At 43.5% G+C, this 12,805-nt stretch overlaps 1 protein-coding gene across 1 annotated transcript; it reads left to right on the top strand.

Annotated features, from left to right (window-relative positions):
* The first annotated feature begins 10,235 nt into the window (after positions 1–10,235).
* Positions 10,236–11,875, top strand: LOC109765834 (uncharacterized). Its single transcript, XM_020324603.4, has one exon. The coding sequence runs from the start codon at positions 10,393–10,395 to the stop codon at positions 11,689–11,691; it is 1,299 nt and encodes a 432-aa protein (XP_020180192.1). The 5' UTR covers positions 10,236–10,392; the 3' UTR covers positions 11,692–11,875.
* Positions 11,876–12,805: the final 930 nt, after the last annotated feature.

Here is a 12,805-nt window from a genome sequence, read left to right as displayed (position 1 = left end):
GAACACACCATCACACTATGGTGTTCCAGGCGGTATTAGTTGTGAAACAATTTCCATAGTGTCTTAATTGTGTGCCAAACTCGTAACTCAGATAATCATCTCTATGATCATATCACAGACATTTTATCCTCTTGTCACGACGATCTTCAACTTCACTCTGAAATTACTTGAATCTTTCAATAATTCAGACTTGTGTTTCATCAAGTAAATATACTCAGCATCTACTCAAATCATCTGTGACGTAAGAACATAACGATATCCACTGCATGCCTCAGCACTCATTGGACTGCACACATCAAAATGTATTACTTCCAACAAGTTGCTTTCTTGTTCCATCTTACTGAAAACGAGGCCTTTCAGTCATCTTGCCCATGTGTTATGATTTGCATGTCTCAAGTGATTCAAAATCAAGTGAGTCCAAACGATCCATCTGTATGGAGTTTCTTCATGCATATCTACCAATAGACATGGTTCGTATGTCTCAATCTTTTCAAAAACGAGTGAGTCCAAAGATCCATCAACATGGAGCTTCTTCATGCGTTTTATACCAATATGACTCAAATGGCAGTGCCACAAGTATGTGGTACTATCATTACTATTTTGTATCTTTTGGCATGAACATGTGTATCACTACGATCGAGATTCAATAAACCATTCATTTTAGGTGCAAGACCATTGAAGGTATTATTCAAATAAACAGAGTAACCATTATTCTCCTTAAATGAATAACCGTATTGCGATAAACATAATCCAATCATGTCTATGCTCAACGCAAACACCAAATAACAAATATTTAGGTTTAATACCAATCCCGATGGTAGAGGGAGCGTACGATGTTTGATCACATCAACTTTGGAAACACTTCCAACACTTATCGTCATCTCACCTTTAGCTAGTTTCTGTAGCCTTTTATTTCGAGTTACTAACACTTAGCAACCGAACTGGTATTTATTACCCTGGTGCTACTAGGAGTACTAGTAAAGTACACATTAATATAACGTATATCCAAAATACTTCTGTCGACCTTGCCAGCCTTCTCATCTACCAAGTATCTAGGGTAGTTCTGCTTCAGTGACCGTTCCCCTCATTACAGAAGCACTTAGTCTCGGGTTTGGGTTCAACCTTGGGTTTCTTCACTAGAGCAGCAACTGATTTGCCATTTCATGAAGTATCCCTTCTTTCCCTTGCCCTTCTTGAAACTAGTGGTTTTACTAACCATCAACCATTGATGCTCCTACTTGATTTCTACTTCCGCGGTGTCAAACATCACGAATTGCTCAAGGATCATCATGTCTATCCCTAATATGTTATAGTTCATCACGAAGCTCTAATAGCTTGGTGGCAGTGACTATGGAGAACCATCACTATCTCATCTGGAAGATTAACTCCCGCTCGATTCAAGCGATTGTAGTACTCAGACAATCTAAGCACATGCTCAACGGTTGAGCTTTTCTCCCTTAGTTTGCAGGCTTAAGAAACTTGTCAGAGGTCTCATACCTCTTGACGTGGGCACTAGTCTGGAATCCCAATTTCAGTCTTTGGAACATCTCATATGTTCTGCGACATTTCAAAAACATCTTTGGCGCCTCAATTCTAAACCGTTAGCATTACGCACTGAACTATCACGTAGTCATCAAAACGTGTATGTCAGATGTTCGCAACATCCACAGACGACGCTCGAGGTTCAGCACACCGAGCGGTGCATTAAGGACATAAGCCTTCTGCGCAACAATGAGGATAATTCTCAGTTTACGGACCCAGTCCGCATAATTTCTACTATCAACTTTCAACTAAATTTTCTCTAGGAACATATCTTAAACAGTAGAACCAAAGCGTAAGCTATGACATAATTTGCAAAGACCTTTTGACTATGTTCATGATAATTAAGTTCATCTGATTATTTAATGAACTCCCACTTAGATAGACATCCCTCCAGTCATCTAAGTGATACATGATCCGAATCGACTAGACCGTGTCCGATCATCACGTGAGACGGACTAGTCATCAACGGTAAACATCTCCATGTTGATCGTATCTACTATACGACTCATGTTTGACCTTTCGGTCTCTTGTGTTCCGAGGCCATGTCTGTACATGATAGGCTCGTCAAGTCAACCTAAGTGTTTCGCATGTGTAAATCTGGGTTACACCCGTTGTATGCGAATGTTAGAATCTATCACACCCGATCATCACGTGGTGCTTCGAAACAACGAACCTTTGCAACGGTGCACAGTTAGGGGGAACACATCTCTTGAAATTTTAGTGAGGGATCATCTTATTTATGCTACCGTCGTTCTAAGCAAATAAGATGTAAACATGACAAACATCACATGCAAATCATAACGTGACATGATATGGCCAATATCATCTTGCGCCTTTGATCTCCATCTTCGAGGCACGGCATGATCACCTTCGTCACCGGCATGACACCATGATCTCCATCATCATGATCTCCATCATCGTGTCTTCATGAAGTTGTCTCGCCAACTATTACTTCTACTACTATGGCTAACGGTTAGCAATAAAGTAAAGTAATTACATGGCGTTTTTCATTGACACGCAGGTCATACAATAAATTAAGACAACTCCTATGGCTCCTGCCGGTTGTCATACTCATCGACATGCAAGTCGTGATTTCTATTACAAGAACATGATCAATGTCATACATCACATATATATCATCACATCCTTTTGGCCATATCACATCACATAGCATACCCTGTAAAAACAAGTTAGACGTCCTCTAATTGTTGTTGCATGTTTTACGTGGCTGCTATGGGTTTCTAGCAAGAACGTTTCTTACCTACGCAAAAGCCACAACGGTGATATGCCAATTTCTATTTACCCTTCATAAGGACCGTCTTCATCGAATCCGATCCGACTAAAATGGGAGAGACAGACACCCGCTAGCCACCTTATGCATCAAGTGCATGTCAGTCGGTGGAACCCGTCTCACCTAAGAGTACGTGTAAGGTCGGTCCGGGCCGCTTCATCCCACAATGCCGCCGAATCAAGATAAGACTAGTAACGGTAAGCAAATTGAACAAATCATCGCCCACAACTACTTTGTGTTCTACTCGTGCATAGAATCTACACATAGACCTAGCTCTGATACCACTGTTGGGGAACGTAGCAATAATTCAAAATTTTCCTACATGTCACCAAGATCAATCTAGGAGATGCTAGCAACGAGAGAGAGGGAGTGCATCTTCATACCCTTGAAGATCGCTAAGCGGAAGCGTTACAGGAACGCGGTTGATGGAGTCGTACTTGTGGCGATTCAAATCGCGGAAGATCCGATCTAGCGCCGAACGGACGGCGCATCCGCGTTCAACACACGTACATCCCGGGGATGTCTCCTCCTTCTTGATCCAGCAAGGGGAGAGGAGAAGTTGAGGGAGAACTCCAGCAGCACGACGGCGTGGTGGCAATGGAGCTCGTGGTTCTCCGGCAGAGCTTCGCTAAGCATTACGGAGGAGGAGGAGGAGTTGGAGGAGGAGAGGACTGCGCCAGGCAAGGGGTGCGGCTGCCCTCCCACCCCCTCACTATATATAGGGGGAAGGGGAGAGGGGGCCGGCCCCTCTAGATGGATCTAGAGGAGGAGGCGGTGGCCAGGGGAAACCCTAGATGGGTTTGGGCGCCCCCACCCCCTAGGAAACTTCCCCCCCAAGCCGGGAGGGACGGCTGCCCTAGGGGTGGCGCCCCCCACCTCTCCTGGTTACGTGAGAGGGGTTGGGAGGGGCGCACAGCCCCTTAGTGGGCTGGTTTGCCCCTTCCCCTTGGCCCATAAGGCCCCCCAACGCTTGTCGGGGCCTCCGAAACCCCTTTCGGACATGCTGGCCATAGCCTGGTACCCCCGGAACAATTCCGGACTCCAATGCCCTTCGTCCAATATACCGATATTCACCTCCGTACCATTCCGGAGCTCCTCGTCATGTCCGGGATCTCATCCGGGACTCCGAACAACCTTCGGTAACCACATACTATTTCCCATAACAACTCTAGCGTCACCGAACCTTAAGTGTGTAGACCCTACGGGTTCGGGAACCATGCAGACATGACCGAGACACCTCTCCGGCCAATAACCAATAGCGGGATCTGGATACCCATATTGGCTCCCACATGTTCCACGATGATCTCATCGAATGAACCACGATGTCGGGGATTCAATCAATCCCGTATACAATTCCCTTTGTCTATCGGTATGTTACTTGCCCGAGATTCGATTGTCGGTATCCCAATACCTCGTTCAATCTCGTTACCAGCAAGTCTCTTTACTCGTTCCGTAATGCATGATCCCGTGGCTAACTCCTTAGTCACATTGAGCTCATTATGATGATGCATTACCGAGTGGGCCTAGAGATACCTCTCCGTCATACGGAGTGAAATCCCAGTCTAGATTCGTGCCAACCCAACAGACACTTTCGGAGATACCTGTAGTGCACCTTTATAGCCACCCAGCTACGTTGTGACGTTTGGTACACCCAAAGCATTCCTACGGTATCCGGGAGTTGCACAATCTCATGGTCTAAGGAAATGATACTTGACATTAGAAAAGCTCTTAGCAAACGAACTACACGATCTTGTGCTATGCTTAGGATTGGGTCTTGTCCATCACATCATTCTCCTAATGATGTGATCCCGTTATCAATGACATCCAATGTCCATGGTCAGGAAACCATAACCATCTATTGATCAACGAGCTAGTCAACTAGAGGCTTACTAGGGACATGTTGTGGTCTATGTATTCACACATGTATTACGGTTTCCAGTTAACACAATTATAGCATGAACAATAGACAATTATCATGAACAAGGAAATACAATAATAACCATTTTATTATTGCCTCTAGGGCATATTTCCAACACAACCTGTGCTCGTCTTGGCGGTCCACTACTAGGGAAAAGTCTAGCAGTAGCGCCAGTTTTAGGTATATCAGTAGCGTGGGGCAGCGCGCTACTGCTACGGCGCTACAGCTAAAGTGTAGGAGTAGCGTGTGTCTGCCGCGCTACTGCTATACCTGCTTAGCAGTAGCGCTTTTGGTAGAAAGCGCTACTGGTAGTTACTAGCAGCAAGCTTCGCTACCCGCGCTACTACTATTATTATGTATTTATTTGTTGTTTTATGTCATATTCATACGCCATTATACAAGTTTTCATACAGTAGCAATTTAGAGATTGTTTTTACATCATAATGAGTTATTACATCATTGGGTGAAAGAACCATTGGCCACTTTGGATCCATGCACTTGAAACTAATCCACGGTTCTTTCACCCAATGACATAATAACTCATCATCATCATCATCATCATAATATCATTAACAACTTATCATCATAATACATCATTGTCATATAACAACTCATCATCATCATTTTCGTCCATGAGACATCATATAACAACTTGGTCACTAGTTATAATAACAACTCCTCCTCCTCCTCCTCATCATCATCATCATCATAGTACTCATAATCACTCCTCCTCCTCCTCAGCATCACCATCAACTCTAACACATTGTAGCACACAACTAAAACTTCTCATCATCGCCATAGTCATATATAATCAACACTAACTAATTGTTCTTAATACCTAGGACCTACTCTTGCTGCTCTCTCTCAGGTAAAATAGCATAAAACATGTGTAGCACTCCTGCTTCATCATATTGGAGCATGCAGATGAACATGTCTCCTAATTATGGGATGCGCTTCTGATTGCTGCCCCCTAGTACTTCTCTGCTGTGATCCTTCACAATTTTGCTCCAGTCTTTGACTATTAAGACTTGCTCGCTTCGAGAAATGATGAATGCACTCATGTGCAACGCAGGATATCTTGGCCATAAGCTAACCATTGTCATGCGACCTTTAGGCTCGATCCAACGAGGCACAACACTCATCGGGAGTCCCTGTTGAAGAACATCATAGTAACATACTTAGCATTGAAGTTTAGCTTAACAAATAATGTATGCAAAAGATGCACTGAGGACAAATAGTAAAAATCTTACCATCTTTCCTAAATAGATGTGACCGTAGTTCAATACGCACGCTAGTGGTCGCACGTTTTGAGTACTAATATCACGGAATTCTCGGAAAAATCCGGCATGACCTTTGCTAAAATAGGACATATCGAGCGCCTAAAATTTGCCGGAATGGAAATGAATCAACACTCCGGCAAAACATAGGCCACTCGGAAATAAATCAACACTTCGCACATGAGCATAAACTGGTGCTCATTGCATTTCAATGGTTCAATATTGACAAAAACATTTCAATATATCTTATAACCCGAACATTTCATTTGGTTAAGAAGCATAACTAAATACCCTAATTCTACTCTATTGAACACCGAGGAGTGGAGAAGGAGGACGTGGACTTTTAGGTCACCGACTCGGGTGTAGAGGAAGTAGAGGTAGCTCGGATGACGATCACTCCAAGGAGACACGACTCTACAAAGCCTGCATATTCCACCGAGTAAAATTTTAATTAGATCATCAAATCTCATATAGCATTCTTCGATGACAAAGTGATAATGACATAAATTCAACTAGTTCAACTAAGCACTTACTAAAAACAAACTAGTTCTATTAATTTTCTTACTAAAAATAAACTAGTTCTATAGTAAAATTTTAATTAGATCATCAAATATCATATACCTAAATTTTCTTACTAAAAATAAACTAGTTCTATTAATTCAACTAGTTCAACTAAGCACTTACTATAAATAAAAATAATTAATTTTCTTACTAATTCAACTAGTTCTATTAAGCACTTCCTAAATAAACTATTTCTATTAAACACTTACTAAAAATAGTAAAAAAAACTACATTATACAAGAACAGTAAAAAACAGTTTAGGGTTTATGAGAGATGGAGGGAGAAGGGGGTGGGAGGAGGGAGGAGGGCGGTGGTAGGTGGGAGGAGGAGGAGGGCGGTGGGAGGAGGGCTGCCGGAGGAGGAGGGAGGAGGGAGGAGGGGGCGGCCGGAGGAGGAGGGAGGGGCGCGGTAGGGAGGAGGGAGGAGGAGGAGGGAGGAGGAGGGATGGAGGGACTACCTCAGTGCAGGAGGAGCAGGAGCGGCGGCGGCGGCGGGCGACGACGGTGGTCGGGGAACGGCGGCGGCGGCAGACGACGGGGGGTGCGGGGGAGAGTGAGAGTGGAGTGGAGAGGAAGAGTGAGGGGCGGCCGGTTGATGAAGATAGGATGGCTTTAACAGTAGCGCGCGTTGGGATAAAGCGCTACTGCTAAATGACATAGCAGTAGCTCGTTCGAGAAGTAGGTCCTACTGCTATACCTAGTCTGGCGGCAAGGTTGTGCCAATTGTAGTAGTAGCGCTGTTTCCTCCTGACGCGCTACTGCTATGTGAATAGCAGTAGCACGCCTTTTTTTAAACCGTGCTGCTGGTAATATTCTGTCTATAAGGTTTTTCCTAGTAGTGGTCGTCGGTGCACCGCACACTGCTAACTTTTGGGGCTTGGTGACGGTGCACTCGTTCATCTATTCTTGCTGATTCGAGGACCACATCACCACGTACACGTCTTGGAACATCTCTGGGCCGAGCGGGCTAGGCATATTTTTATAACAAATATAGCACGGTGGCCAGTTTCGTGAAGGATGTGGCTCTACTTTCCATGCCTTTTATTATATGTCGTTCTAGTTCTTTGTTATGACTTGTTATCCTTGACTGGAGTCAGTTAAGAACCTTGGAGGGTTTCCAGCTTCGGTCTGGCCTTCTGTATTGGATCTTGCTTGATCATGTTGTTGGCTGGTTTTGGTCCTTGCACCTCCAGCATGTAAATTTGATGGGTTTTTTAAAGGAAGGCAGGAGCGCTGCCCATTCTATTATTAGCATAGAAGAAATAGTTCCTAGCCCCAAAGGGTAGCACTAACAACCCGCCTATATTGCCAAGGCTATCTACTACAACAAATTGTGCCTGACTCCGATGATGGAGGTGCGATGATGACGGCGCGCCTTCGGCTCGCTTCAGTGCTTGTAGCCGTCGCTAGGTGATTTACGGATCTAGATGTATTTTTTATTATTTCTGGTATTCGTTGTACTGTTATGATTGAAAATGAATAGATCGGAAGATTTTTCGCAAAAAAAATTGTAGAGCGACATCGACAAGGGAAGCCCGAAGCAGATCATAGCAAGGAGACCATCAAGCTTCAGCTACTCAGCCACGATTCGAAGCACGCCAGGACGCCACCCTTGCGATGCACGGTAAACTTCATTTGCTACTTGTTCGGCCAGCCTTGCTCCCAGCTTCAACACCCTTGTTTTTAGCTCCTTTATCTACAATATCGACCAATCGATAACCCATGCACACATCAGCTTCAGAAGAGTCATGGGATCAACAATTCTTCTTCTATTAAAGATATAAGAGCCCACGGGTAGATCCGCTCGTGTTGCTAGCCACACAACCAGCTGACTCCTATGATACAACTGCAGTGCGATTCAAAAAGAAACTAAAGAAAGCCATAAAACTTAAACACCAATCCGCGATAACTAAAATGGGCGAGCGAGGTCAAACACAGGACCTCCCGCGAGTGCATAACACCTATAGCCACTGCAGCACGCCAGATTTGTTGGCCAAAATTGCAGCGCACGTTGTATGCACTATAGGTCACGAAAGATTAAACCTTTTTTGAAATTTCATGTGTGATTTTCTTTTTCACAAAACTAAATGTTTTTTAAAACCATGTCGCAAAGTGAAACATTTCTGCGAGAAGACGCTCTGAACATTTCTCGCAAACATTTTTTAAATTTATGAACGTATTTTAAAAAACTGAAACATCTGCTGAACATTGTTTCGGAATCTCAAACATTTTTAAAAAAAAACTAGGAACACAATTGAAAGTGGGAACATTTTCTGAAACTACAAACAATTTATTGAAAGTACGAACATTTCCTGAAAAACAGGAACAAAATTGAAAACCTGAACATCTTTTCAAATTATGAACAATTTTTTAGAAACGTGAACATTATATGAGATTCCCAGAAAACATGAAAACTTTCAAAGTTGTGAACAAAATTTAAAACATGAACATTTTGTGAAAACGCAAATATTTTTTGAAATTGTCAACATTTTTTTCAAAACGCAAACATTTTATGAAATTCCCCGTTATTTTTAAATTTTCGAAAACACAAATATCTTTTGAATTTCGTGGACATTTTCTGAATTTCTTAACAAAATTTAAACATCTGAACATTTTTGGAAAATTTGAAACTCCAAACTTTTCTAAATTTCTGAGAAAAATGTTCATGTTTATTGAAAAGAAGAAAAAAATCGAAATTCTAAACTTTTTTATTTTTGAATATTTTTGGGAACATCTGGGAATTTTCAAACATTTTCTAAAAATTAACGAACATAATTTGGAATTATATACTTTAATATAATTTCTGAAACAAATTTTAAACAGGATTTTTTTTGAAAAAATGATGAAATATTTAAAATTGCGAACATTTTTAAAATATATGAACATCCGGTTTACTTTTTTTCGTTTTCATGTTTTTTGATTTTCTTTTTCAAACAATGCCCGTGCTTATATAAATTTGTTCAAATTTTCAAAAAATGATCACTTTTTCAAATTTTGATAATAAAACAAAAATGTTCGCATTTCAAAAATTGTACAAAATTTCAATGAAACGTTTGTGTCTTTCAAAATTGCTTGGAATGTCAAAACACGATTTTTTTTAAAGAGCGACCGAATTTTGAACACGAACATTTTTTAAAACCCTAAAAAGTTTGGAAGTCTAAACAGTGAGAAAAATAAGAACAACAATTGGGAACCATACTTTTTACCAAATTTCCCCAAATATTGTTTGTATTTTTGTAGAAAAAACACCATGCTCAACGTAGCGTGTCCGGGTAGGCAAGAAGGCTCCATTTGAGAGCACATTGTTTGTCAACATCTCTCAAATGATCCTAATTTTTTTATTTGATTGTATGACCAACTCAACGCATCATGCCAAGTTGTTTTGTTTTCCACAAATTTTGCGTTTGCTAGAGTATTCTCGTTAAAAAAAGAGATAAATGGCCGGACGTGCCGCAGCTTTCTTAAACTTTTTTATAAGTTGCTCCAAAATTAATGAATATGCATTTGATTTTCTTAAACTGAAATCAGGGGGAGGTTCCTGAGAATCTATCTAAAAAAACTAAAGTTGGAAGTTCATGGCAGAACTGTAAGTTTATTCAGTGATGAAACTAGAGGGCAGTCGGAGACGAGGCCCAAGCCCAAGCAAGCCGACCCTAAGCCATTCGCTCGCACGCGACGCGAGCTTCCTTCTTCCCCAAAATCCTCCGTCCCGGCCGCCGCCTCCCCCAAAATCCAATCCTTTGCCGCCCTTCTCCAGCTCCATTCCCTTTGCTCCCAGCAGATCCGCCACCCAGCGCGAGGACCATGGGCGTGGCCATGAAGATGAAGGAGGGGGGCGACTGGAGCAGCGAGTGGCGGCGGCCGCACGGCAGCGCCAAGTTGGGTGGCCTATCCATGGTCCCTGAATGGGATTCGCTTCCACCGGAGCTTGTCCAAGCGGTCGCCGACCGCGTCCTCTCCACCACCGGCGGCGTCGACGCGTACATGGACATGAGGGCCGTCTGCTCAACCTGGCGCTCTGCCGTCGCCAAGTCATCTCCTTTCGCCGCGGTCGCCGGCCTCCGTTTCCGCCCGCGCCACTGGGTCATGCTCGACCTGCAACCCGACGACCTCAATGACGAGGCTCGCCTCTTCCTCCACGTCCCCACCGGCCGCTTCCGCCGCCTGCACCTCCCGGCGCTCCGCGACAACCTCGTCGCCGGTGCTGCCGACGGTCTCCTCGTGCTCGCGGACATGTATCCGCCGCACTTGGCTCGTGTCCTCAACCCATTTACAGGTGACATGCTCCACTTCCCCGCGGCGTTACCTCGGCATTTTACCTTTACCTCGGTGATGAAGGGAGGCTCTCATCCGACGCTGGTCTTGCTGAGATGGGGCTCGGTGTTCTGTGCTGCCCCAAACAGCGATCTCTTTACACAGACAGAGGAGGCCGTTGAATCCTACTTGGTGAGCATTGCTAACTTCCAGGGCGACGTCTATTGTGCCGATGGCCGTGGATGTGTATTCAAGTTGGTCGCACTCGCACCAGCAGCAGACCAGTGTGATGATGATGATGATGATGATGATGATGATGATGATGATGATGATCTCCTGGTCATACCTGCCGCGGCGCCGCCGGATGTGCACGTATATACACAAGAGGGAGATGATGATACAAAAGAGGGAGATGATCACAGCGAAATGCCTTCTTATCTTGTGGAGTCTGCTGGGGAACTGCTGCTCGTTTGCTCCGTTGATCAAACTTTGAAAGTTTTCAGAGTCAACGTCGAGCACAAGTTGTTGGAGGAGGTCAAGAGCCTCGGCGGCCGCACCTTGTTCCTCGGCCAAGAGAGGTGTGTGTCTGTCGATGCAGCGAAGCTTCCTTCCGTTGACGGAGATTGCATATACATGTTAGATTTTGAAAACGCGCCCATGTCAGATTCTGAAAGCGTGTCCATGTCAGATTCTGAAGACATGTCCGTGTCAGATTCTAGAGACAAGATATGCGTGTATAACCTAAGAGGCGACGTGGTGGACATTATCTCCAGCAAGGACTTTTGTGCTCGACCTTTCAGCCTTGTCCAGGTTCTCCTGCGGTACTGTGATGTCCTTCCCAAATTGTAAAGGGTGTGAAAATAAACCTGTGCTGGCCTTGCTGCTACTGCCTCATGCCACTGTGAGTAGTAGATTAAGTAGTAGGTTTTCCCATATTGGAACAGTTTTATGTACTATTTTGCTTATCTCCTTCATCTTATGTATTCTTGCATCGCTCGACTGATGTTGTTTATCAGCTGTTCATTAACCCTTATTCCAGTCCGTGTTCTGACAATGGGTGTGTTGTACTCATAGTATAACCTTGAGTGTCTGGTTACATCTTTAATGTACCCGTCGAATCAAAATTTCTCAATATCTAGGAACTGACTTTCAATCCGGTTATACAGTGGTTAACGGGAAAAAAGAATCTGCTTATGCAGTATTTCACCAAAACAAGTAGTACCAGGTTCCGAGTTAACCTGAATGATAAGAACCCGGTTTCAATCATAAGAACAGTAAACAGTTTTAGGCTCGAATTGAAGTGACCGCATTATCAAGGGAAGTTTGTCAGGCTACAAGAGGATGGACGCAGGTGGTTCTTCCACCGGAGCTCTAAAGATTGGGGCATGCGTGCTGCTGCCTCTTTTCCTGCCTGTAGCTTTGTTCTTATAGGAACTAGGGCAGTGGCCCTCGTAATTGCAAAGGGAATCGCTTAAGTGTGTCTAACAGGTATGAACAATAAGCTTGTGGTTTCATAGTGCATATTAGACCATTAGAAATTGTTGATAGCCATTGAAAATGTTACATTTGGGTTGCAAACCTATGTATCCGGCATTTTGAAATTTAATTCAGAATTGGTCCATATAATTTAGTCAAATCTGGATTTTTTTTTCTGACCAAAATTGAATTTTGTTTGAATCTAGGAGATTATAAACCAAAGAAACAGGGTGAGCGCGGCTGCCAAGCGGGGAAGGAGATTGCTTCCGAAAATTTTATCTAAATCGTTGTGAAATATAGAGAACGCAGGGGCATTGGAGTGAGAGTGGGGATATATTAGTAATGGGGGTGTGACTGATATCAAGAGTTGACAGTGGATATTGAATGAAGAACATCAGCAGGCAAAGATGGAATGGGAAGCTGAATCGGTGGAAGAAATATTACAGTCATCTAAGCCAGGAGTAGGAGATTAAGTAAGTATTCTTTC

Source organism: Aegilops tauschii, chromosome 3, assembly GCF_002575655.3.
Source record: "Aegilops tauschii subsp. strangulata cultivar AL8/78 chromosome 3, Aet v6.0, whole genome shotgun sequence".
NCBI lineage: Eukaryota > Viridiplantae > Streptophyta > Magnoliopsida > Poales > Poaceae > Aegilops > Aegilops tauschii.
The sequence above is the reverse complement of the archived record's forward strand: the minus strand, read 5'-3'. Positions and strand labels throughout refer to the sequence as shown.